Source organism: Myzus persicae, unplaced genomic scaffold (assembly GCF_001856785.1).
Source record: "Myzus persicae strain clone G006 unplaced genomic scaffold, MPER_G0061.0, whole genome shotgun sequence".
Taxonomy (NCBI): Eukaryota; Metazoa; Arthropoda; class Insecta; order Hemiptera; family Aphididae; genus Myzus; species Myzus persicae.
This window is the reverse complement of record NW_019102192.1, coordinates 343,297-370,676: the sequence shown is the minus strand read 5'-3', so window position 1 is coordinate 370,676 and position 27,380 is coordinate 343,297. Positions and strand designations below refer to the sequence as shown.

At 30.2% G+C, this 27,380-nt stretch overlaps 4 protein-coding genes across 6 annotated transcripts; 1 reads left to right on the top strand and 3 right to left on the bottom strand.

The window, feature by feature from the left end:
* Positions 1-238: 238 nt before the first annotated feature.
* Positions 239-9,388, bottom strand: LOC111031501 (tubulin beta chain-like). The gene is made up of 8 exons (XM_022311475.1): positions 9,208-9,388; positions 2,736-2,847; positions 2,551-2,676; positions 2,080-2,477; positions 1,802-1,987; positions 1,585-1,724; positions 1,203-1,464; positions 239-497 (listed from the first exon to the last, which is right to left on the bottom strand). Exons 1-8 carry the CDS (start codon positions 9,262-9,264, stop codon positions 423-425), a joined length of 1,356 nt encoding a protein of 451 aa, XP_022167167.1. The 5' UTR covers positions 9,265-9,388; the 3' UTR covers positions 239-422.
* Positions 9,389-14,422: 5,034 nt separating this feature from the next.
* LOC111031515 (dnaJ homolog subfamily C member 21) lies at positions 14,423-16,564 on the bottom strand. The gene is made up of 2 exons (XM_022311500.1): positions 16,357-16,564; positions 14,423-16,216 (listed from the first exon to the last, which is right to left on the bottom strand). Exon 2 carries the CDS (start codon positions 16,192-16,194, stop codon positions 14,449-14,451), a length of 1,746 nt encoding a protein of 581 aa, XP_022167192.1. The 5' UTR covers positions 16,195-16,216; positions 16,357-16,564; the 3' UTR covers positions 14,423-14,448.
* A 145-nt stretch (positions 16,565-16,709) lies between these two features.
* On the top strand, positions 16,710-19,503 carry LOC111031519 (ribosomal protein 63, mitochondrial). Its single transcript, XM_022311506.1, has 3 exons — positions 16,710-16,926; positions 18,920-19,031; positions 19,211-19,503. Exons 1-3 carry the CDS (start codon positions 16,871-16,873, stop codon positions 19,361-19,363), a joined length of 321 nt encoding a protein of 106 aa, XP_022167198.1. The 5' UTR covers positions 16,710-16,870; the 3' UTR covers positions 19,364-19,503.
* LOC111031516 (apoptosis-inducing factor 3-like) lies at positions 19,393-25,926 on the bottom strand. 3 transcript variants are annotated; one of them, XM_022311501.1, is made up of 12 exons: positions 25,690-25,926; positions 25,265-25,600; positions 22,103-22,210; positions 21,869-21,929; positions 21,618-21,796; positions 21,370-21,543; positions 21,143-21,309; positions 20,777-20,901; positions 20,585-20,715; positions 20,189-20,520; positions 19,906-20,119; positions 19,393-19,816 (listed from the first exon to the last, which is right to left on the bottom strand). In XM_022311501.1, exons 3-12 carry the CDS (start codon positions 22,176-22,178, stop codon positions 19,581-19,583), a joined length of 1,695 nt encoding a protein of 564 aa, XP_022167193.1. In that variant the 5' UTR covers positions 22,179-22,210; positions 25,265-25,600; positions 25,690-25,926; the 3' UTR covers positions 19,393-19,580. The 3 variants fall into 3 exon arrangements, with proteins under 3 accessions (XP_022167193.1, XP_022167194.1, XP_022167195.1); XM_022311502.1 differs by having other exon boundaries at positions 25,265-25,926; XM_022311503.1 differs by lacking the exon at positions 22,103-22,210 and having other exon boundaries at positions 25,690-25,925.
* Positions 25,927-27,380: the final 1,454 nt, after the last annotated feature.

Here is a 27,380-nt window from a genome sequence, read left to right as displayed (position 1 = left end):
AAAGTTGAATGTTTTTCAATTTTACGGTAAGCGGTAACCATAACATGGTATATTATAATTAAAAGTAACACACTGGTGGAGCGGCAGTACACCATGTATAACATCGGTTTAGAAAAAGAAAACTAATTTCCTTATGTCAGCCGAAAATGACCTAAATGTACAAATTTAAAAGTAGTTTTGTTCAATCTAGTATATTATTATATTGGTACAGATTTGACCAAATGCGTAAAATTTGTAATTATTATTCGAAAACAGCATTCGTTTAATAAACGTTTTAAATTACTAACGACACATATCAATCAACATTTAACAAATGCAATAAGAGTTTATAAACATTAAAACTCAATATAGTCAACGTACAACATAAATAATTCATAAGTTGAAAAATCGTCATAATGGACAAAATATTCAGTTCATAATACTCAGTAATCTTTGTTGTCATCGACCTCTTCGACAACTTCTTCATCGTCAAATTCAACTTCTTCGGCTGTCGCTTCCTGCGGACAAAAATATAAAAATAATGATGAATATTTAATGAAAATTGACGTTTTTTATATAGGGGAAAACATGACAATCCTATTGTGATTTCCATACTTTATCTGTACAGTTTTCAGTGTTTACCGATAATACTATTATACATTATGATAATAGGTTAATATTATACATTATATTTATAATTACTACGGAATATTAAAATGGACATTATGCTAATATTATTTATCACAATATGTCGTAAATAGAACTAATAATAAAATGAAAAAAGTACGGACAGACCGGTATAAGTCAAGTCATGTTTTGTATTAAAAAGTCCCTACACCAATCTTAAGGTATCATACACGATCAATTTAATTGTGTCAATAAGTATTCATCAAGAAATAACAAAATAGTTTTGAAATATTCACTAAAAAATAGTAAAATTAAGAAATATGCTCTTAAAACTACATAATTACTAGCCTTCTTAGCAAAATAAATCTAATAGCAAAAGAACATACGAATGTGACAACTTCCGACCCCTACATTTTCATTCTTATCTTTAAATTTGATAATAAGCTATAAGTCACTATTAAATTGAAACTAAAAAGATAAAATGTATTCTTCTGTATGCAAGTTTACTATATGTACGAGGGGGGAAACAAATACGAATGTACTATTTAGTGTCCTCATTAACTATAATAATATACTAATTTGACGATTCATGGTACCTGGTATTGTTGGTATTCGGATACTAAATCATTCATATTGGATTCGGCTTCGGTGAATTCCATTTCATCCATACCTTCGCCCGTATACCAATGCAAGAATGCCTTACGGCGGAACATGGCAGTGAACTGTTCGGAGATGCGTTTGAATATTTCTTGGATGGCGGTAGTATTACCGATGAACGTTGCCGACATCTTGAGGCCTCGAGGTGGTATATCGCATACGGCGACTTTAACGTTGCTAGGTATCCATTCCACGAAATATCTTAACAAATTCATCATTTGTGGTTATTAATACTTAAGTAATCAATACATCATTGCATAAAACCAAGTTACCAGTAATTATAAAGTTATTGGCAAACGTTAGTTTTTTAATTATACATACCCTGAGTTCTTATTCTGAATGTTCAACATTTGTTCATCAACTTCTTTCATGGACATAATTCCTCTGAAAATGGCGGCCACTGTCAGGTAACGCCCATGTCTAGGATCGCAAGCTGTCATCATGTTCTTGGCGTCAAACATCTTTTGCACAAAAATAAACGGTAAGACACATATTTTGACATTTAACATAAGCACTTTACGATGTAAAAATTACACACTTGTTGGGTGAGTTCAGGAACTGAAAGCGCTCTGTAAGACTGACTACCCCTAGCTGTAAGTGGAGCGAATCCTGGCATGAAGAAATGCAACCTTGGGAATGGGACCATGTTGACGGCTAACTTCCTCAAGTCAGCGTTTAACTGACCGGGAAACCGAAGACACGTCGTAACTCCAGACATAGTTACCTAAAACACGATAATGTCCACTGTAACATTTTTATTCAGTGGATGGTGAACATCGACAACATTAAAATATATTTAGTATAAAGACGACTCACCGAGACCAAATGGTTGAGATCACCGTACGTCGGGGACGTCAATTTCAACGTCCTAAAACAAATATCGTACAATGCTTCGTTGTCGATACAAAACGTTTCATCCGTGTTTTCCACCAACTGGTGAACAGACAGTGTGGCGTTATAGGGCTCTACCACGGTATCTGATACCTTCGGAGATGGAACTACACTGAACGTGTTCATTATGCGGTCAGGATATTCCTCTCGGATTTTCGATATCAACAGAGTACCCATACCGGATCCTGTTCCACCTCCCAAAGAGTGAGCCAGCTGGAATCCTTGCAGACAATCGCAGTTTTCGGCCTCACGACGTACTACGTCCATGACAGAGTCCACCAATTCAGCACCCTCCGTGTAATGACCTTTAGCCCAGTTGTTACCTAAAAAGTAAACATTTTTGGATGTTAATATAACTATATTATCATTTTTCGGTATTTTCTAGATTTACAGTACCTGCTCCGCTCTGTCCGAAAACATAATTATCGGGTCTGAAAAGCTGCCCGAACGGTCCGGAACGGACAGAGTCCATGGTGCCAGGTTCCAAATCGACTAGAATTGCTCTAGGTACATATTTTCCATCTGAAAACACAATATTGGTAATAATCAAATTATTCGACTAGGATTAAAAATCTACTTACGGGTGCCGGCTTCGTTGAAGTAAACATTGATTCTCTCCAATTGTAAATCGTTGTCACCATGATACGCACCACATGGATCGATACCATGTTCATCCGAAATGATCTCCCAAAACTATAAAATACATTTTTCATATATTTAAAATTAAGTTACAACAATGTAGCATCATAACTCATAAATATTACAATAAGACACACGAACACTATAAATTATAAACCTTAATGTGATATGATCAGGGTTATTTTAAAAATTATTACATAACATAAGGTTTACTTAAGACTCAAACTGAAGTTCCAGTTTCAGTAACTGAACGTAGTGATTTTAACTGCATAACACATTTATATTTTACTCGTATATTATGATGTGTAAGATGAATGATTAATTTAACCTGAGGCGATTACAAAACTAATTAAATCATTAAGTATTAATAATACATAATATAATTATTATAATCAGTTTTCCAGTTGCGATCAATACAATAGGATAGTAAGCAATATACCCTGCGCCTTCTGTATGTATTTAGAGGAGTAACTTAAGATCTCGATAGTTTTAGCTAACAAGTCTCTAAGTACCAAATTGATTAAGGTAAGACAAATCACGGCATCTTATACACAATCGATTGTTGTTGTGTTTTCATTCATTTTCAATCACAATAACTTAAACTATAATATATAAACAGTATAGTTAAACCACTTGACATACAAATCGTGAAGTGCTGTCAATGGGCGGCTTCTTTAACAAGATAATAATGGCATACAACACTTATATATTATTCACATATTGGAAGTGTTGTATTAACTATTAAGCATTACTATTTTAATTTCAAATTAATAAAGATCGAATTCCAAAGACTATTTGTACAAAGAATATTTATCTTGTAATTTTTTAGATTTTTTTGAAAATAAATTAGATTACCTATTTGTTTCAAAAAAAATATAAAATTAGTAAGTACTTGTGAACACGGTAAATGGATAATTTCCATACATTTTCAGCGTTGTAGGAGTAGTAGAAAATGTACCACGCATATATTTTTTTATGTGGTCATTTTCTCCTCATATTAAAAACATTTTTTTTTAAATTTTATGTTTAATGTCTAGTTTTTTCCTTGATCGAATAAATTTCCAAATAATGCCATAAATATAATAAATTATAGATATATATTTGTTATTACTGTCTAATTGAAACAATAAAAAGTACTTATAAAATAATAAGTTATAATAATCACAATATTTTATAAAAAACCACTGTAATTATAGTATACTAGCATTTAACAAAATGTATAATATATATTTGACTAAGTAAAAAGTATATTCAGAGTGATCTATTTAATGCAAAACACTCAATATTTTAGAAAATACTAACGTTTTTGAAAATATTTTTTTTACGTTTTACTTACATAATTTTAAATCGTTAAAAGAAAATGTATTTTTTTTAAATTTGTTTACTCTTTTGAACGACAACATAAACATTTTAAATTTAATATTTCAATTCTTGAGCAAAATACTATTCAGAGTATTTCGATCTATAAAAATCAAATTTCATTCAAGTAGTTCATTAGTTATAATTTATAAGTATTTAAAGTTTAGATGAGTAGTGATTCAATTTTGAGGGGTACCCCTGGTTCCACTACACTTGGCTAATCTTAACTTTAAATACTTATATCTCATTAACCACTCATCTAAAATTCAATTTTATTATATCGGAGTATTCGGAGTATGTACTACAAAAAATATTCTGCTTCACTGATTTAGAATAAGGGATTAAAAATGCATGTTGTCATTAAAAAAGTACACATCGTGTTTAAAACACAAGTATAACAATAAAATAATATTGTTTTCTAACGACTTAAAATTGTGTGAGAAAAATATTTTTAAAAACGTTAATACTTTTAAATAATAAACGAAATAATGAGTGTCTTCGTTAAATGAATAGGTACATAAAATATAAAAAAACGAAAATATTAATACTTTATTGATTTTTTAACATTCGTTTACGTACAACTACATCACTATTATTTTACTCATTAGTCATTAATAAAGTACTATTTATTATTTAAACATACGTACATCGATAATGAACATTTTAATGGCAGTAATTATTCCATTTCGTCAAAATATTAAAACGTCATTTGGTATGTTGAATAATATGTTAGGTAGATGACATTTCAAAACTTTGAATAGTTAATTAGGTAATAAATAATAATCGTCATGAAGGTTATTTTTAATTATGAATTAGGCTTTCATTATAGTTAACCTGCAGATTTTAGTTGAGTAAATAAAGCATTTAAGAGTAGTAAATCCAAGTAGTGAGGTACGGGCAACATAAAAACAGCCCATTCCAACCAGAAAAATTATCATATGTAATTTGAAAAAATTATACGTAGCCCAAAACTTAATATATAGAGCATTAGATTCAACCCAACCCGTATCTAAATAAGATTATATAAGATACAAACAAACCAGACCCATCATATTATATTTAAGGAAATCCGAACGGACATAACATTTTGTAAACATTTTACCGACTCGTTCCCACATGAGACATATTCTAAACAACCCGACATAAATGTAGCTGGCAAAATCCAGTCAGAAATGATAACATATAATATTAGTATGTACCTATTACCTAACGGATATAAACTGACCTGACACGTGGCCTGAATATTATGGAAAATAATATAACCGAAGAGTAAGTAATATCTGCGTTTTTCGTTTACGTCAAGTAATAAGTGTAATGAAATTCACAATACCGTCCAGTTGTTGCCTCCTAGACCTAATTTGTTTAACTTAATTGTTATTTTGTAGTATAAAAGAATTGATAGTCTATAATCTATACTACAAAATTTGAATATCGTTCCAATACAGAAAATGAAATATACTGAAATCGAATATATTTATTACAACACATTTCAATTTGTTTTATAATTTGTTTATCTTCGACATAAGTAAATACACCGGGACCTCAGATGAAACTAATGAAATTGATAAAAAAAAAATTAAAAAAATCCAAATGTGAGGTCTAGAAATATTTTTCATTTTCTTTTTTTGTAGTATGTAATTTAATCAATGATTTTACTTCAAAATCGATGGATTGATCATCTATGTGTTATAAATGATGATAATCGATAATGATTATACGAGTGAGTAATTATAGTGATAATGATTATGATTTTGTAAAACTGTCGTGTTTATTGAATGTTTGTCTTATACTCAATCGTTAATTAAGTTGTATACAGTTTTAAATTATTGATTATTTATTTTTATTTACACACACAAGCGTAGGTACCAGATTCTTTTTCAAACGCACTGAGCCAACCCAACTAATCAACGATAAATTATCTCCTCCGACCTGCGCCCTATCAGATTTTTGTTTAAAAACGCGCCGATTTTTGTGTTAACGTGTTTCACATGTATATATTTATGTATATTAGTCTATTGCCAAATTTGACATGATTTTGAGAAATATACCTATTACCTATCTTCCAGGTACCTAATAATAAAATATTGTGCCTGAAGGAAAAAAAGTAGCCCCCTCCCCCCATTTTATACTTCAAATGCCACACCTGCCTCATGTCTGATGCTAAATTGGTACATTACTATGATAAAAGTATTAACTAACATAATAGTCAATATCAATGTTTGAAATAGTTGTACATATTTTGATTAAGACATATTATTTCCTGTTACAAATAATAAATAATATGATATAAATAATTATCACACAATAACAGTTAATTCATTTATAATAATTATCAATGAATTAAATTGTGATTCATCATTTACACAGTAGGAGTTTTTTATAATATAGTACATATTAATATGAACTGAAAATATGTATAAATATTTATACTTAATAAAAATACTAGATATAACAATATATTATACATAGGATCAAAAGTTTGAGATTTTAATTTAATCCGTGAGCTTAATACAGGGTCATTGATTAATAATATATAATAATATTAAAATAAAACCGATAACATAAATATACAAAATATAGTACAAAGGATAACCTCTTAACCTAGTTTATGTTATAATATGAAACCGATGTAGTAAAAGTCGTTATTTTATTGAGATTTTCAAAAATATAATATATATATATATATATGCATATGTGCTATTCGGTCTAGTGAACGTAAATTCGATTCATAGTAGCTGCCTTTTTTATATATATAGAATACGACCAAATAAAAACAAAAAATCTTCTCTAAGATTTGAAGTAGGCACCGGTTGCATAATTAAATTATTTTACGAACCCTAACGCAATCGAGTAAATAAGGTTATATTGTCGAAATAACTTCCAATGACGCAACAATCGATAACCGTGGTTGCTTAAAATATATGGGTATAGTTATGTGGGAATATGAAGTCCTACAAAAATTGGACTAGTTTGTCTTTGTATTAAATAGTGTTTAAAACGCCCATCATTGGTGTTGATACACTTTGCATGTTGATGCACGCACATACGTTTTTGTGTACACGTGTTAAAACAACCGATAAGCCTATTAAATATTGTCTGTAGGTAAATATTAAAACAACAATTTTGTGACGATGACTATTAAAAACGTACCTAAGGTACCTAAATAATAATATACTTGTTCTACCTATATCATAGTCCATAGACACACGATGTGACGGTTGCGTAACCATTTATTTATAATGATTTTCATATTGTCCAAACGCCTCGTTCAACAAGAGGCATATTGTAATATTTTTTTGCTGCAGATGTTTTGTGACAGAGGGAATTGAAGAAACTAATAATCTCGGTCAGTATTCCGATGCACCGAGGTGAGTTTTCGAGTTTATCGATCTCGTTCCCACTGTGGCTGGGAGCCAGGACTGCACTTACGGGACGCCGTGAAATGGCAAACGGCTATGCCGGAAATAACAAATGATAATTAAGTGTCGTCGGGTATATATGACCAAAATCAGTATGTCGTGCAAGACGATATATGCGGTGGTGCCTGGACGTCTCTAAAAATATACTAGGGAGCTTTTGGAACGGTACCAACGCGCAATGTATTAGAATAGTTATAACTCATAATGTTAAGTTTATAGAAAAAACACTAACACGTCGGGCAGAGGAGACTAGGCGGGAAAGATGGATGAAAAGACTCGTAGTCACGTACTCACGTGTACACGATGGGGTACTGTAGTACTTGTACATTTTACAGTAAAGTTATTACACAGTAAAAACTGAAATTGAATTCGGCTTTGCAAAGATAGTTTACAATCACATTGTTAGGTAGGTACCTACATGGAGGATAATGAACCTAAAGACAACACGATTGTTATTTGGTTAGCGCCTGATAAAAGTTATAACATTATAGTTACCAAATACCAATTACATAGTATAATTAAATTATGCTTGTTGTTTTTTTTTTTTTTTTGACAGCTGCGGGTGCCGACGCAAGCCAAACGCAAAAACACTATGAATATAATAGCGGCGACAAAGTATACACAAAACACAGTATTACACGATCGAATTAAATATTCGTTATTAAAGGCATTCTTGATCCAATAGGATTGAAAAAATAGCATCAAATATAGCCTTGTTGATTAGATAATTCATTTTCGGTTAAACACATTAATTTTTACAAATAACCACAGCTTCAATTAATTTCAGTAGGTGCCTACGTACATATTACATATTATTATCTTATAAATACACATTTTTTTAAGTTCACGAGCAACACTATCCCCAAATGAGCCAAGTTGTCTAATGAATATCCGTGTAGAAAACAAAATGTGTATCAACGTGTTTCAATCTACATCGATTACAACGACAATTGTGTGACTACGTCGTATTACTAGTATTCGTTGTATTTCGTTTGCACTCGATGAAAACATTGTTTTTCCGGAATTTTCGCGAACCCAGGACAACTACGGAATAATCTAACGATGAAAAAGAAAACCTCGTGGCTAGTTCCGACTGTTCCGAGACACACGGCCGCCGCGTCGCCACGCATCGTATTTTGTAATATTATAATAATATTGTAACACAACTAGTTTTGAAAGACCGCCAAAACGACACGCGGCGAACAATAATATTATATTATTTTGTCTCGGCTCGCTCGGAGTGCACGTCGTATACACCGAAACACGTGTGGCAATATTCCGAGAAGGCGGAAAAAAAACCCGAAATATATAATAATTAACGGGAAACCAGCAAATGCGGCGGCGCTCGAGCGAACAGTGTACGTGACGCGTATCTCAAAGTAGGTACAGCGCGCACGAGCAAAGCTGTATCATATATTATTACTATAACGGGCGTTACCGATGGCGGAAAACTCGAAATACCGACGCCGTTTTCCCACAAGGAACTCTACGTGTGATTTTCATAAACGTCATTGATATAATATACCCGCTCCTTAATATCGTCCGACGATTATTTAATTAAATAATTTAAATATTACATTCGAATCGAAGACATCGTTACAATAATATTAACAATACAGGTTGGTTGTGTGTTTACTTTGGCTCCGATCTGATTTCCGCACTGACCGGCCTGTAAATTCAAAATCTCCCTCATGACGATGCGTCTCGATAATCGGTGGCGGTTGTAATTGAAACGTGATTTGTCGCCGTCGATGTCGTCCGCCCACGGTGTTCGCTTACGGTTAGCAGTTTGCACACTGCGCCACTGCAACCGCCCGGCGCCCGACACCGAGCCGGGACAACGGCCCGGCCCGCGACCCCCCGCTCACCGACGGTGTAGAGCATGCACGCCGCCACAGATTACAGACGAGTTGAACCACAGGCATGGCTGGGGCGGTCAAGGGGGTGGTTGGAGGGGGAAAATCACCACACGCACGCATTGAGACGACGGAGACGCACAGACACTCGCGCACGAGGACCACCGCGTACCTCCCCCAGTCACCCCACCAGACGATCGGGATGTCGGGATTTTAATTTTTTTTTTCACACATTCCCGACGTCGTAACGTATTTTTCGTACCTAGCCGTATGAATTTTCGGGGGGAGCAGGGGAGAGAGATTTGTAAAAAAATATCACACTATGAGTGCTATTTATATTGGTACCTCCTCTGCCTATCGGTAGGTACTATATTATTTTATTCAACTTTCATCTCTTCAAGTATAATATTGCAGCATCCAGCAGCCCAACGACAGGCCGACGAGCCATCCTGCTTCGACGACGTCCGAATATATTATTATCACTAAACCGTTAATTATAATAATATATAAGACACAAGTAATAATACATACATTATACATGGCCATATGGGTAATACCACAGACATAATATAGTCTGTGGTGATATTGTGATAGGTACCTATATTGTACAATGATATATTTTTGTGTGTTTGCACTTTGCATATCGCAATAACTATATTAATTATTATATCGTACCTGAGCTTGCGTCAGTTGTTGACGTGCAGAATTTTATGAGAATAAAAGGATGACGCATCCCGGTCCGGGAGTCCCTCCCCTATTCAGTTCAAACTAGTTTTATCCGTTGATCACTCCGTTACTCTGTCTTCACTTTTTTATAGCCTATAGGTTATTATATTACTGTATACTACAATGGCGTAGTTTAAGATGGTCGTTTAGATACATTGCAGCCTCTGAGCCTCCTATATAGCTGTAGAAGCTGACTTATTCGATTATATATCAAAAACGCTGAAATCAATTTTGTACGACAGTAACTTGCTTTCATGATTAAATCTCCACCAGTCACCACCATAATGTTATTGAAACTGTGATATTAAATACTAATGTATGTATTAAATCTATGATACATCATACATTTATGATATGCTTATATTAAATATATTACATTATTGCAAAAGCAAGGATTTTTATGAATTAAAAATGTAGGAGTCACAATATACATTAAAAACCATGAAAATATACCATACATTTTGCAAAAAAATATTTAAAAATTGCTGATAACTAATAGGTAAATAGGTAATAACAAAAAATTAATCTTAAGCAATTAAATCATTTTTTTGATAATAATTATTATAGTTTATTAGATATAAAAATGAATTTAACAACTTATAATTTAGTAGGTACCTACTTAATAATAAGCAATTTTTTTTTGTGAATTTGCTTAGCAAGATTATGGACTATAGACAATTCACTTTCTGTTAAAAACGATGCAAATATTGAAATATACTACATTATTACAATTCATATTGGATTACTTTACTGAAAATCGATAAGTTCATAGTCAACAAGAATTTTCTTCTTTACGAAATATTATTTACAAAGGTACAAACTCAATTAAATTTTGAAAACTGTATATTATAATTTAATTCTACCTGAATAGTTCAATAAACAACAAATATAATTTTTTCGAAATATGCAATAATCATCATAAATATCGGGCATGTCAGAAACCTACGGGTGCTTATAATTAGAAATTCTGCCGAATAGGCGTCCGAACTAGGCTTTCGGGCCTACTCCCAGACATAGCGCCATACGAAAAAAAAACATAAATATTCTTAAATACGTGTGGAAAAAAATTTTTGCATTAGTTTAAAACTATTACGATAAAGATTAGTTGGGTAACCTTACGTGACAAAATATAAAAATATTAAAAAAAAACTTTAAACAATATACAAATACATATAATTGCATAAAAATCCACGTTTGGTTCGTTTTATATGTTAATTAAAGGGTGTCCGGAAATCGATTCACAATTAACCTTTTTTCAAAAATGAATTCTGTAACTGTGGGCGTTATTCATTAGAATTACGACAACATCTACCACTATATTGACTATTGGAATTACTCATCGTTTTATAAAGATATTCAGGTGGAAGGGTGCGTTTATGTCATCTACTTTACTATAAATTATTACCTACCTATATGTATTTATAAATGTTATAATTTAGTTTAACGAAATTATAAAAATAAAACAAATAAAAAATGCATTTTGAAATTTGTTCAATAAATACAATGTTATGCGTTCAAATGTAAGAGTTCTAAGCTGTCTTAGTTTAAAGAAGTTATTGAGAATTAGTGTTAAAATTAATCTAAAATCTAAAATGGGTAAATATTGTGAGATGAATACGTTCATGCCTTCAGTTCATTATTAAAGGTTTCATAAATACGTAAATTAACAAATAGCTTCGAGGGTATTCGAAAACAAAAAAACTTTATAATTTACTTAGCATATAAAGTATAGATAATATATATTTAGACATTTAGTATACATATATATATATATATATATTAACCTAACCTAACCGAACAATTTTCAATTTATGATTTATAATACCGTTGATTTTTATACACCGCCATTTTTTAACAACACCTCTTTTAAGACAATCCTTATGAAGTGGGAAGGACTTTGTGTTGTTATGGTGTTAAACGAGGGGGGCGTTTGGAAATTGACGTATTTTAGTATTTTCACAACGGGAGCTGTTGCGAGACAAATGGGATATAGGATATAGCCCATAAATCAAGTACGATTTGCGGCCTGGGTTTTATTATTAATGGGACGTATGTATTGCGACCCGCGGGCTTATAACAGGGACGAACGTTTTGCGGCCACATAATAATTACTACTTCATTATAGCCTATAAGGGTTACTCAGGAGAGACCACGTGGAAGTTGACTGAGTCGTCTTCCAAAATGATTTTAATTTTATGATGAATGAGTTTGTCGTATTTTTTTAATTTTAGATTATTGGTTAGGAAAAATCTTAAAACATAATGGCTTAAAGAAATTAAACGTATTACCTATTTCTTTTAGCTTAAGTTTTGTCTAATAAAGTAATAAACGCTTTCTTTTGACCTATTTTCTTCGTTTTGTGTAATAGGTAAGTCTCAGATTGACCCCCCAAATAACACATCACCAAAGTTATAGATGGAGGCGTTAGGCTAGTTTTTAGGGCTAGCTTAGAACGACATATTTAGTTTTGAGTGAAAACTTTCATAAATATTTACTTTTAGTGGGACGGTTTTCGGGTTGTAGCTAGTAGTAAATTGAGCTCAAATATTAGGGGGAATATAGACCCCGGTGAATCATTAGGGCCATAGCCACATCACATCTATGTATAGGTGCTCTACTATCACCCACTGTTCCACTAGCTTTAAATAAATATAAATAATATATTATATATAATCTTATAAACTAGGTATCTACTTGTACAAAATTATACTTTTATAAATCGATATCATATAATAGATTGATAATTTTTGTTTAGGAATGTGAAAATACTGAAATTAATAATTTACCTAACTTGTCAAATTAGTAAAAATCTTATAAAATAATAATAAAAAGAAGAATAGTGTAAAATGTAATTTTTCCCAAAAATATTGTTTTGAAACGGTTTAAAATTATAGCTGCAGTTACTGTCGTTACGGACGAAAACTGGCCAATAAAATGTCGCCCCGTCACAGTTCTCATCCTACTGTAGATGGCTCAAGGACTTCTCCGATTATCCATGGGTGACGCGCTCACGTTACAAACATGGTATTATACCTACATTTATATTATAGCTAGCTCCTACCTATTCAGTTTTCATTAAACACACAAAATTAATTGGTATATAGTTGTTTGGTATCGATGTGATAAACTGAAATGTGAACAAAGTAAATTAGGTACTTCACAAAGATAAATTTTGTTACTTTATGTATATAAGTACATATTATTTTATGTTTAAACGGTTTTTATAATTCTAAATAAAAAAATAAAATATTATAAACATTATAATTAATAAATAAGAAACGGTTTGGACTATCAGAATAAACTAAACTGTTCTCAAATTCAAATATTTAAATATACTTAACCATAATTCTATATAGTATATACATAGGTATAAGTATTTAAGTAAATCTGGTAACTCATAGTGTTGGTATAGAAACAGGTGTAAAGTTTTACACATTATTCAAACCAAGCTGTAAACCACTAGAACAAAAAACTGGAAATTTTTTTGACTTGAAATAAGTTTAAACTTTCAATCAGTATCTTTGCATGAACAATTTATTAATTTAATGGCCCCATACAACTGATTGGACCATCATCTCACTATTGATTTGTTAAATGTTTAGTGATTGTTCATGCAATCCGGCATGAGTATTACAAAAATATACAACTTCTCATACATTTATGACAAATGGGCTGTAATGGCACTAATGTTTTTATGTAGACTGTAAAATAAGTATAATTTTTTTTTAATTGAAATAAGCCTCGGCAACTATGGCCATTGGCAACTAAGAGTTTAAATTGTTTACATGATATATGTTACATATTTAATATTATTAATAAGGTTGGATTTAAAAATAAATGTTATAATGTGTTTTATGTTGTCTGGGTTGGGGGCTTCCGATAGAATGTTTAATAAGTATAATTATTTGATGTACTAACATGTAAGCTTTATTTAATATGTTGATATACTAAAAAACTAAATTACAACATTTTGAATAAAATTAACAACAGTGTTGTAATAAATAAATCAGTACAAAATAAAATATTAAGTACATGGTTTAACTTCGATAAAACAAATAATTTTGATATTAGATGTAAAAAACAATTCAGTTTTTGTACTGTATTTTTTCTTTGTTAAAATTTAGAAGAAAATAGATAGCCATTTGATAAAACCTATGTCTTGTAGCCATTGAAATAAAGGTTATTTGAAACAACATTTAAAAAATAAGTAATGACAAATATTTAATATATATATAAAAAGTTTTTAATTAATCAACCAAAATGCCAAAATAAAAAAAAATGTAATTTTATATTAATTATTTTCCTTTTTTTTTACACTTGCGGTCTTTTACAACTTCTGTTTTTAGAACTGCATGGTTTGCATCTTTTAAATGTTGATGTAATTTGTTTTTTGATGAAAATACTGATGAACATATACCACACGCATGATTAGACTTTTTGATTTTGGGGGCTTCAACTATTTTTTGTTTTTTTTTATTTTTTGTTGACTTTTCTGTTGTTGGTTCTCCTTGAGGTTGAGTCTCCTTTGGTGCTACTTCAGTCTCCACTTCTGGCACTGAATAGTTATCAATGTCATCAGGGATAGGATTATGATCATCATCGTTAGTCTTTTTAGCACTTATCAATACAACATTGTCTTTATGCTTATTAGATGTCTGATGATTGTGTAAAGCTTTTTCGGTTTTAAAACACTGATCACATGTCAAACAGTAGAATACATTAATTTCATCTAAGGTCTGTGAATGTTTCTTTTTCTTTTTATTTGGTTTTCTTTTTATAGTTGTTGTTTCTTCTTCACTACTTAAATCAGCTTCTAATACATCATCTGTATCAATATCATTTTGAACATTTAATGGATTGATATTCTTTATTTTATTTTTACTAAATTCTTTTGCTTCAGTTTCACTACTTAAACTATTGCAAGACTCCTCATTGCTACTAGAACTATCATATTCTGCTTCATCTACAACACTTTCTTCATCAGAATGGCTTTGACTATTGTCATTAGAAGAACTATTATTACTAACAGGTTCTTCGTTATTAAGCAGTTTTTCGTCATTCAACATCTCGACTTTAATAAGGTCAATATTTTCTTTATGCTTTTTAGATTTTTCGTGGTTTTGAAATGCTTTTTCTGTTTTAAATACTTTGTTGCAAGCCACACAGTATAAGCAGTTAGCCATTTCATCATCTGAATCAAATTCATCACTGCTACCATATTCAGCAATAAGGCTTTCTTCAATTACCTTTAATTCCTCTTCTACATTAGAAAACTTTGACCAATCAGATTCTTTATAATTTGCCATTTCTTTTTGCTTATCTTTTATTCTTTTTCGTCTAGCTTCTTCCATTCGCTTACTGTTTTCTGCCGATTTTAATTTAAGAGTCTCAGCATAAGCTTTTAATCGTTTATCACGTTTACGTACAAACTCTATCAATGCTTGTATTTTATCATTACGATCTTTTTTAGCTTTATCACGAATCTTCTTATTTTCTTTTTCCATTAATTTGACTACACGTCTGTTAGGGGCTTGTCGTATGTCATATTCATCTAACCATCCAAATGGTTTATGTGTGTTGAAACCACACCAAAAATTGTAGAATGGTCGCACAATATCAGCGTAGTCACTGTCTGATCGGCCAAATGTTGGAATATCATCAGGATCAACTTCAAAATAAACACTTTCTTCGACCAATAATGTATTGAATACCTCACGGTACACAGAATAAAATCCTTTATCGTCATCACCAAAGCCTTTGTAACAAGATGGTGAAAAATACTTAAAAAGATTAAGTTCACTAACAGGTGTATCACCACTATTAATAATATACTCCCGGTGGTTGTCATACCACTGGCGTTCACGTGGATCACCTAGTACCTCATATGCTTGCTGAATTAATTGAAACTGTTCTTTAGCTTCTTCAACACAGTCTGGATTTTTGTCAGGATGCCACCTCAAAGCTAATTTCTTATAAGATTTTTTCAAATCATCAGTAGAGACATCACGAGACACTTCCAACACTTCATAGAAACACTTCATTGTGTCTTCACTCAAAATATGCCTATAAATAATTATACATAACAATATAAGTGATTAGAGGTCATTTGAAAAATAATAATCATAAGTTTTACATAAGCAAATTTTTAACAATTTACATTTGTAAAAATTTACATTTTCAAATATATAAACATTAATATTTACCTGATATTATATTTTTTGACAATTTAATAGTGTTCTGATTGATCTGTTTTGTGTTCTTAATGAAACGATACATTACATTTTTAGAATGAACATTTAAACTATTGAACAACAAGTCAACAATCCGAGATCGACACCGACTACCGAGTCACCGACTACCGAGATCCGGAGATCCCAAGCACCCAAAGTTTATAGATAATAGATAATATTATCATTTATTATCTATGAATAAACATTGCCGAGAATCTACCAATTACCATCAGTTACCAAAACGAGTTGTGGGCATGCATCCGAAAAGTGGTAATTACAAGTGTTATCACTACACCGATCCGTGCAAAGATAATAAATCTGTATTCCTGTGTGGTTATTTAGTTTTCTATGGATTGAAAACGGAAAAGTGAAGTGAATAGTTATACTTTAATAATCTTGCGACGTACGAATTTAGTCGCTAACTTGCAGTTTATATTAATAGTATATTTTTTCTTTTTTACGTTTAAAGTTTACGCAATAATTCAATATGAGATTAACGGAAGCGCTCTGGTCCAAGCTACCTAGGGGTCATATTTTCAAAGGGTACGTACAATTTTTCTATGAAATTATGTATTTATGTTAATCAATTTCAAATCATATTAAGATATGTCGATGTACAATATTACAATGGATAACTCAATAGTCAATTGTTTAAAATACATAGAAAACATAATATTATGCTACTAATTTTCATGTCTGTGCTAACTTTTGCCATGAATGATAATTTCAAACATTAATTTAAATAAACAATTTACAATAATATGAAAGCTAGAATTTGCTAGTTAAAAACAATTTACCTACTTTATTAATATCAGTATTTAATTATTTATACATTATATTATAATCTGAATGACCAATGAATTTTCAATCTTAACTAATGGGTTCATCTATTGATCACCTGAAATATTCTTCTCAAACACTGTTAACTGTTATTACTTCGCTATGTCTACTTTTATAATTTTAATTAGGTTAATGAAAAAATAATTTTTTTATCAAGGATTGCATTTAATTAGTGATACATTTTATCTACCTACTAAAAAATAAGATTGGCACTTTTAATATGTGTCTGAAAAAATATATTTATTTTAAATACTTACTTTTATCATTGAAGTTAAAAGATTACCTATATTAATTATGAGTTATAACTGTAAGGCTTAGGTTCTATACCATTTGTATTGTATCTATTGTACTAATGTTTATTTTTAAAGTGAAGATGTGCATGTATTAACGTTCCTTATTAAACATTAATAAACGATGGCAGCAGAGGAGTAGTAGTGTTCACACAGATCCTCCTCTGCTGTCGGTTCAAACGAAAAAAAAAAAAAAAGGTTCTATACCATTTGATAATCATTATGAAATACAGATAGTTGAGTAGGATACATCTTACATTTGTATTAGTTATCAAGGATTCCAAGATTTCCTTCAAATTTATTTTATGTTTTTTGTAAACCATAGTTCACGAGGACACTACCCATGCGTTTGGGTCTGTCTTACAAACTTACGACATAGCAAATTTTCATTCTCTAGTTTCACTAGTGTATTGTTAGTTTTGATATTGAAGTGAATAAAGTTGACCTATTATCAAATTATAAGAGAAAAACATTATCTTTGTTTAAGCAACACCGGTTTTTTTTTTGATATTTTAATTTTTAAGTAAGAAATGGGTATGTGAAATAAAGCAAATTAGAAATAGGTTCATCTTGCTTGAAAATTAAATTATGTATAAAAGCCTAGACTTAAGCATAGGTAATGTTCTTACCTAGAAGTTTGATATTGGTCAATTCACTATACTATCAAGACTAGCAGCACACGTCACACTATTTCAACTAGAAAACTAATGAATTTGGTATATCGTACATGTGTAAGACAGAAACAACAAATACATAGGTTGTAACCTCTTAATTAAAATAAGTAAAGGAAAAAAATAGATGATTTTGAATAGTATTTTTTCTGAAGATAAGTTAATTTTAAGATTATTTATTTATTTATTTTATTTTAAACAACCTTAATCAAACATTTAATGTACCTAATAAGTAATAAATAATATATTAAATAGGTACACATTCTTTTTCATTTTATTTTAAGATTTATTAAGTAAAATAAATAAATAACATTTATTATTAAAGTTGATATGCAGTAATTTTTAATGCTATTTAGTCCAAGCCCTGATAAATAAGTAATAAATAATAATCCTTTTTATTTATTTATTTGGGTTGATCAATCCGGATTTGATGCAAATATGAGCACCTACAAAAAAACAAAAATATCCCTTGACTTGCTATGAAACACCAGCACAAATAAGTCACCGTCCAATATTTATTGGATTTTTACTTTTTGGATTTGTAGCGTCCTAACTTGTACTGTCCAGATTTTTACATTACAGGTTTATACGCACTCACACTAGAAGTTCTCAAAAATTAATATTAAAAAAAAATGTTAAATTATGTATGCGGGTTTTAATTAATTAAGTTATAAAGTTAAAATTAATCAGTATTATGTTCATGTGTTATACCTTATTTACTTTTTTTTATTACAGTAAACATCGTCTGGTCAAACCAGTTACTGGATTAGATATACATAAAAAACTTAGAGATTTTCAACGAGAAGAACAAAACATGTTTTACCTCAGGCATTCATATTTGACCAGGGTAAATGCATTGAAATAGATATAAGCACACTTTTCTATCAATGATAAGTTTTCTATTTTTCATCTTTATAGCAATTTATATGATACTACAATATATAAGTATTTATATTGTTTGGGTCAACTGTTCTTTCAAACTTATCATAAAGGTAGTTCAGAATTTAAATCTGTTTGCAATTATAGGAAGAGTCATTTGGTCATTCGAAAGAACAAGGTCGCTTTGAAAAATGGATGAGGAAATGGAAAGTGTTACAAGCAGAAAAATTTGGAAAACACAAGCCAATTGAAAATCACTTAAGTCATCTTAGGTCATCTGATGGATGGGAAAGTTACTAAGAGCTTCAACAGCAAATAATATGTAACAATTAGATTCTTAATAACATAGGTTGTTTGTTTACTTTAACGTCTGTGAATGTATGAAGGATAATAAAATGTAAAATAAATTAATGTGATAATAAACATTTAAATACATAATATGTGACATGTTAAGTTACTAGTTAACAAAATATTGAAAAAAAATTAAGATTATAATTTTGATTCAAAGCACGGTTAATCATAGCCTGGTGCACATAACTGTATCTTCTTCCTCAGTCAACCATTTATTGTCAATTGCTTGATCTTTGTTCAATGTCCTACCACTTCCCAATAATTCAGCAAATTGTGCAGCGATTGGATCACTTCCAACCGTTGCTACTGCCACTACTTCATTTCCTTTGCAATAATATACAACAGCTTTGAAGTTTTCAAGATCACCATTAATTAGAACATCAGTGTAACCTCGGTTGTATCCTTTAAAAATATAAAATAATATAATGTAATAATATTTTACTTCATGTATTAATAAAAATCATCATAATTCTAAGAGAAAAAAAACATACCGGCAAATCTTATGCTAGTTCCAAATAATGCTGTCCAGAAGAAGGGCACAGATTTAATAGGAGTTTTTTTGCCAAGCATTTGTAAGGCAGCAACTTTTCCATGGTAAGTAGCCAACTGCCAATGACCTAAGGACGATTTAGCGTTGGAAGGGTAGACAGGAGCATTGGCAACATCTCCACCAGCAAAGATTCCTTTCACATTAGTTTCCAAATTCTATAAATTGAAAAATATTTTTGTTATGTTATCATAAAATCACTGTCTGGTAACAAAAAAAAATCACACCTTGTCAACTTCAATTGTACCATTAGAAGAGTTAATCACAACGTTAGAACCAGCCAAAAATTCAACATTAGTCTTTGATCCAGTGGCCATGATGCAAACATCTGCCTTTAACTTTTGACCATCAGACAATTCTATTTCAGAGAGTCGATTATTGTAACCAATGTAATTTTTTACACTTGTTTTCATGTGAAACACAACGCCTTTGGATTCAAATAATTCTTGCACTCGTTCGCCTATTTCTTTTCCTAAACTTTCTTTGAAAGGTACATCACTACGGCCAATCACGTGCACAGATTTTACTTTAGAAAAGGTTGCTGCAGCTAATTCCATACCTAACATTTTTTTAATAGTGTTCATTATCATTCACTAAGTGTTAAACATTTTAATTGAAGTTACCAATAAATGATGATCCAACAACGACCAAATGACAATCAGATGACAAACTTTGATGGATTTTATGTGCGTCCTCTATTGTGCGCAATGTAAATACATTGTCATACTTGGAAACTTCTGGTGTAGAACGAGGCCTAAACACATGTAATTATTAAAAACATAAATACTATTATTTTTAGTTTAATAGGTATTTACGTCATTCCACTAGCGATAAACATAGCATCAAATGTTAATTGTTCATTGTTTGATAAATATACAATTTTTGTACTTGTGTCAATTGATTCTACACTAGTCTTAGTTAGAATTTCAATGTCTCCAGACTGAAAAATAGAAAGATTATAAAGCTGTTAAAATATTGCTTACGCAATAAAATGCACAAATAAAATTTTATTGTACTTAGAAAAACTTGGTTAATGTATGGACATTTTAGGACAATACATAGTGACAAATACTTAACTAAAAAAAAAAAGTAAGTGCGTAGTATTGGACTAAAAAAATGTTATTTCATACAAACTATAAAATGTAATAAACCACTTATAAAATTTAATATAATTAACTTACTTCATAAAACTGTTGAGAACGTAACAATATACTATTGACTTCAGAACTCAAGGCTTTGCTCAGTTTTGTTCGGTCGTATGGCAAATAATTGTCTTTAGTGATCAATATCAATCGACCATCATATCCTTCTTGTCTTAATTTTTCTACACATTCTGTACCAGCGGGTCCTAGAGGAATAGTTCAATATTAAATTTCAATTTTAGTTGTTGATAAAATAACTAAATTACCACTTCCAATGATAATGAATGTACGTTTGTTTTCTGGATTACGTTTAGTTAATGGTTTCACAAATTTTGCATTTTCAAGTGCACACTTCTTGGCGGATACTTTTACATTGCCATTGGTTACAGAAACCTTAAAACTCGGAATACTATCTAAGCCAGGGAAATCCTCAATGTCACCTATTTATTAAAAAAAAATAAAGGTTTTAAATGGTCTTTAAATGAACATCATGTTTAATAAGTATTAGTTTTACCAGTTTTCAAGTTGAAACAAGCACCATGCCAAGGACATCTTACTATACCATTTCCTAGAGCCCCTTTAACCAAAGGGGCACCATAATGTGAACATTTCGATCCGACAGCGAAAAATTCATTATTTTGTTTTACAACTAAGACTTTGTTGCCATTGTTTCCAATCTCAAATTCTTGCATTCTATTATTTTTTAATTATAAATATTGATGTAATTTTAAACGTTATGAACAAATATTAAAATTATTGATTTACCCATTATCAGGAATGTCATTTTCATTACACACAATTTGTTCGATGACATCATCATTAGGACCTGTAAATACATAAAATATTTATCAATACATAAAACAAATGATGAGTAAATTTACTATACATAAATAAATATTTTTTTAAAGCATTAGAAAAATGTGCATTTTAATGAAATTAAAAAAAAAAAATACCAAAAAGCAAATGAAAAAAATACAATAAATTTAAACAAACACACACCCGACATTGTTCTGCAAAACACACGCGATTGAGAACGTATACTACTTCTAAATACTAGTCTTCGAATAAATAACATTCAATCCCTGTATGATATACCGGATTAATAGCCTGAAAGCATGCAAACAAAAAAAAAAATGAATCAACTTTTTTTTGTTTATAATTGTGAATGACGAATTGAAAATGATAGAAAATCACTTTAAATAGTTTAATGATAAGTTATTGATGATTTGATAGCATTTTCCTAATCAAATGGTGAATGTTAATATTATTAGTGTCCACAAATAAATATGATGTATGTATATGTATTGTATGTACTTACAAACTATAATAAGTACTTAATTAAATTGAATGTTATTTATGTGAGTATGATTACCCACGGTGAAATGATTTTTATGATAACTTATAATTTCAATGAATTGTAAGTGGTGTCAACCATAGATTTTAATGACATTCACACCAATAGGCACATGAAATAATTATTTTATCATGCAAACATTTTAAGTTTTATTTGATATATTATATAGTAAAGAATATCTTAGAACTAACATTTAAAACTTTAGTCTAAATTGAAAAATAGATAAAATTACCAATTTATACGATAGTAAAATCTATAAAATCTACCTAGATAATATTTTAACAACCTATTAATTATTGTTGTATTTGTATTAAAAAAATAATCGATAAACTCACTCTGCTATATGGTAGGATTTGAGTGTACCTCGTAGTTGAGGTCACTATAACGAAAGTGTTAAATATGAATTTAATGATATATCGAAGAAGATGGGTATATCTGGATATATTTCTGAGGGTAATTTATATTAGTTATATTATTATTATTTATTTATTTGTGAATTTGGCAGGTATAACCAATTTTTCTCAATCACAGCATGTAACCTAAAGTCAATATAGGCATACAGTAAAATTATGTATAACTATGATGTATGTAAAACTGGTAGGGTCAGACTGTGGAACAGCAAGGCATATAGATACTAACTATGTCTCGGACTAGTTTTAACACTAGGCTCTGCGTCCAGACATGATAGGTTAAATATATCTTTACCTAATTGATTTGTCGGTATTTACAACAAATTCAGTGAGTAACACCATTTAATTTTTAGGTTTAACTCCATTTCATCATTAAACAAACTTCATTTTACTCATATATCATATTTAAGACATAAACCTAAATGTGGTCAGGACAAATGAGGAACAAACTAGGACAAATTGTATGAGGGGGGGCTAAAATTTTATCAGTAGAACAGACCCAAATAATTGATATTTTAAATTAAAAAAAGGTTAAAACTGGGGTTGCTACAGACACAACGTTTAGCCCCCCCTAATTATATTTAGGTATCAGGACCAAGAAAAAATATCAGTTTTATTCAGATATTTAGGTAAATTAATAGGTAATTAATGTAAAAACCCCATTTAGTATCAATTAGTACTGTTCCAAACTTCCACAAGTTATATAAAAAATTATAAAAACATGTAAAACCTGGTGTGCACAAATCAATGATCAAAAATCATAATATATAGTATATAATATTTAGTAGGTTTTTGTAACTAATTGCATTATTTGTAGTTTTATCTGCTTTAAAATATAAATAAACTTATTGATAATCGTGTTCATTAAGCCATCATTAAAATCATCTAAATATCTTATTAAATACAGGAACATAAAAATAAAACTATTTTGACATTTGATATTTGAAAATTCTATGTTTATTGCTATTTAATGTCATTACAAACAAGTTAAGTACATTTGAAGTGTTTAGTGAATGCATAATTACAATAATGAAGTTAGATAGGCCAGAACAAATAAAAATGTGGGCTTTTTCAATGTTTGAAAAATAATTAAATACCTATTAGGTATATTCTAATAATTTTAATTTTATATAATGCATAGGAAATACAATGGTTTATATTTCAAATCTTTAAATGGCAATGAAAAAAGCAATATTTGTAGGTTACGAATAGGGATAGCCTATGATAAAATATGTACATACTTATTACTATTTCAACTTTAAATATTAAACAATTATAAATAATTACAGTAGTGTTAATGGGTATATTCAAATATCAGTAGTTATTATTTTTTTATTGAACTACTAGAACAAGTAGGTATAGGTGTATCATTAAATTACTGTAGTAAACTATTACATGCAGATAATATGAAAAAAAGTCAAAGTTCACGATTATTTCTTACACAATATAATTGTATAATTAGGTAGGTAATTGATAATATTTAAAAAATCTTATGATAAACAATTACATAAATATTTTGTAAAAAAAATGCCATATAGATACCTACTCACATAACTCAAACGCATGTTGAATATATTAGGTAAATATAATTTTTACATTTATAGACAACTGCAGTTTGACCTATGTTTTAACAACAAAAGGTATTATTAATTAATTCTACACATTCTAAACTAATATTATGCTCACAATTCCAAGGCTTGATAATTTTAATACGCATGTATAAATGTATGAAATATACTTATTACATGATGTTATTGATATTATATAGACTACAAAAAAAAAAATTTTTTTAGACTAATTTGTTATCTTTTAAATTTTTTAGAATTATATATGAGGTTAGATGTATCCAAAAGAGTTTATTTTTTAATGAGTATTATTATTTCCATACTGAATTCATAATTGGTATTTTTAAATTTTATTATTTACAAACAGGTTTACAATTTTTTGTCTATTTTATACCACTTTGTTTTAATGTTAATAGTTTCATTAGATAATACCTATTAAAAAAAGGTTTGTGAAATTAAAAATCATAACTTTTCAATGTTTGGTATGCAGAATAATATACAGGTTGCAGGTGATGTTTCAGGTAGCAATGTAGCACCAATGTTAATATTGTGAGAAAAATAGTTTGAGTTACCATTAGATGGTTAGGTCTGCATAATTATATGAATAGAACACATAAAGAGATCAATGACTGGCAGTCAGTTATGTGTACTACAACTGTAGATAAGTACTTAAAGTATAACCCTACTTAAAAGCTTTGGAAAGCCTGGGAAAGCTCAAGCTCAACCGGGGAGATGAAAACAAACAGGGTGGAAAACGGTGACGGTGAAGTCTTAAATTATAGGTATTTTATTATCGGCCACAAGTATTTTTAAAAAAAAAACGAAAACTCACCTTCAGTGCTCTTGGACGCTATCGAGCCCATTTGATAGCTCGGAATCGACTGCTGGCGGCGGCGGCGATGTGGAAAACGTTCGGCGGTGGTGGGAAAGTACTATTACTACCCACAGCGATATCGTTTCGATCTGTATATTATTATTATGTATCGCCGTTCACTTTGGGCATAACTACTGCGTACTTATGCCTATAAAGATCTATGGCGTGTGTGGTACGGGTAATAATTATAACGAAACAGGTCGCGTGGAGAGATTTCGTTTTCGTCGTCGCCGAGTGCCGACGGGTGAATGTATGAGAACTGAGTATACCGTCACCGTGACCGTGCGCGCGCGTCTGTGGTCACGAGAAATACAATAATATTATTATGAAAGAAAATAACCAATAATAATAATAATAATAATAATTATAATAATGATAATTACGATCAGGTGGGGCGCAAAGCGCATGCACACGCACACTAGAGAGAGAACTGATAGACCGCTGACCGACACCTCACTAGCTGTCGTGTCCAGCGGAATTATTATAATATTATGATTTATGACGGAACGTCCACGCCGAGACTCCAAGAGACCTTGAAACTCGATCGGTAGGCGAACCAATGCCTCTAATGTCGTCGATTATTATAATATTTAAAAATTATTACGACAGTCAATTACCTATCTATAATAAAAATATAGGTATAAAGTATGTAATCTGACAGTACAATAATGTTGATTTATTATTCACGCAATAGCGCCAGCTGTACAGGGTTTTCGTCCTACCGTTTGTTTTGTTATCGACACGCTTTAACCCCAACGGAATGATATCAGTAAACAAAACGAAGATAACAACAATACAATTCGTTCAAGGGACAAGCACAATTTATATTGACGGACAATTTTAGACTTTAGTTCCAACCACGTTATCTATAATATACTATCTATAATCGTGGTTCCAACAGATTTCAATCCGCCCTGATTATAGCATTGTTCTATGATTATAATGTACAACAAATTGTAATCAGTTTAATATAATGTATGCTCTATGACTCGACCGTCAACCATAGATTATCTAATAACACGGAAATACGGAATAGATGAAATTATTAAATTATTTCATCTATTCAGTATTCTGTATTTCTGTGGTAATCAATAATCATTGAGAGGCCACTGTATGGGCACACAATATGCACAATTCATAGAGCTACAAGTCAAATTATAATATTTATTATCATAATTCGTGACTTGAAGTCACTATACAAGTCACAAGTGTAGCTAACTCATATATATGGAACTAAAATAAAATATGCGAATCGCGATTATGGTTGTCTATGTTTTAAGTTCCCGGACGTGTTTCTGTTTTCCGTTCGGGGATTAATGATTTGATATCGTTACCGTCAACGCATTCATTAGAATAACAATAATAATAACACCTACTGACTACATTTTGTGTTCCTAATAAAATACAACATGTACCGCAAAAGTATTACCAATAAGAATTGGTATTACCTTATAAGTTATAACTGGGGTTGTGAATTTAATGCACTAAAGAACCTTAAAAAATGTCAAAAAAGGCAATAAAATATGCACTTAGAATACAATATAAAATGTCAAAAATTATAGTATAAAATTAATTAAAAAAGGTTTTTAATTTGATATTAATATTAGGTGCAGGATATTACACATTAGTACATTACATCCACAAAAAAGTGTTTATTTAATTAAAAAAAAAAAAATAATAATGTTGATTGAATTTGAATTTTCTATACTTAATGCTATTCACCCGACACATTTTTTAAAAACTTTAGAAATAAATAACTTAGAAATAAGTAATAAATTATGTAGTTATCTAGCAATTGCCTTATTTTATCGACATATATTCAGCCTGTGTACAAAACAATTTTTTTTTTTAAACATTTTTTCCGTCAGTTGACGGAATTTAATTAAAAATACTGGAAAATGAACTAGAGAAGGAAAATATGACCTAAAACAATAAAAAATGTAAAAAAATGCAAAATTAAAGTTGCATAAATGGATTTGTAGTTATACATTCAAATTATATGTGTATAATATATATATTCAAATTATGTACTTACAAAGCTCCATTTCCCAATCACCAAAAAAAATGCAATCAC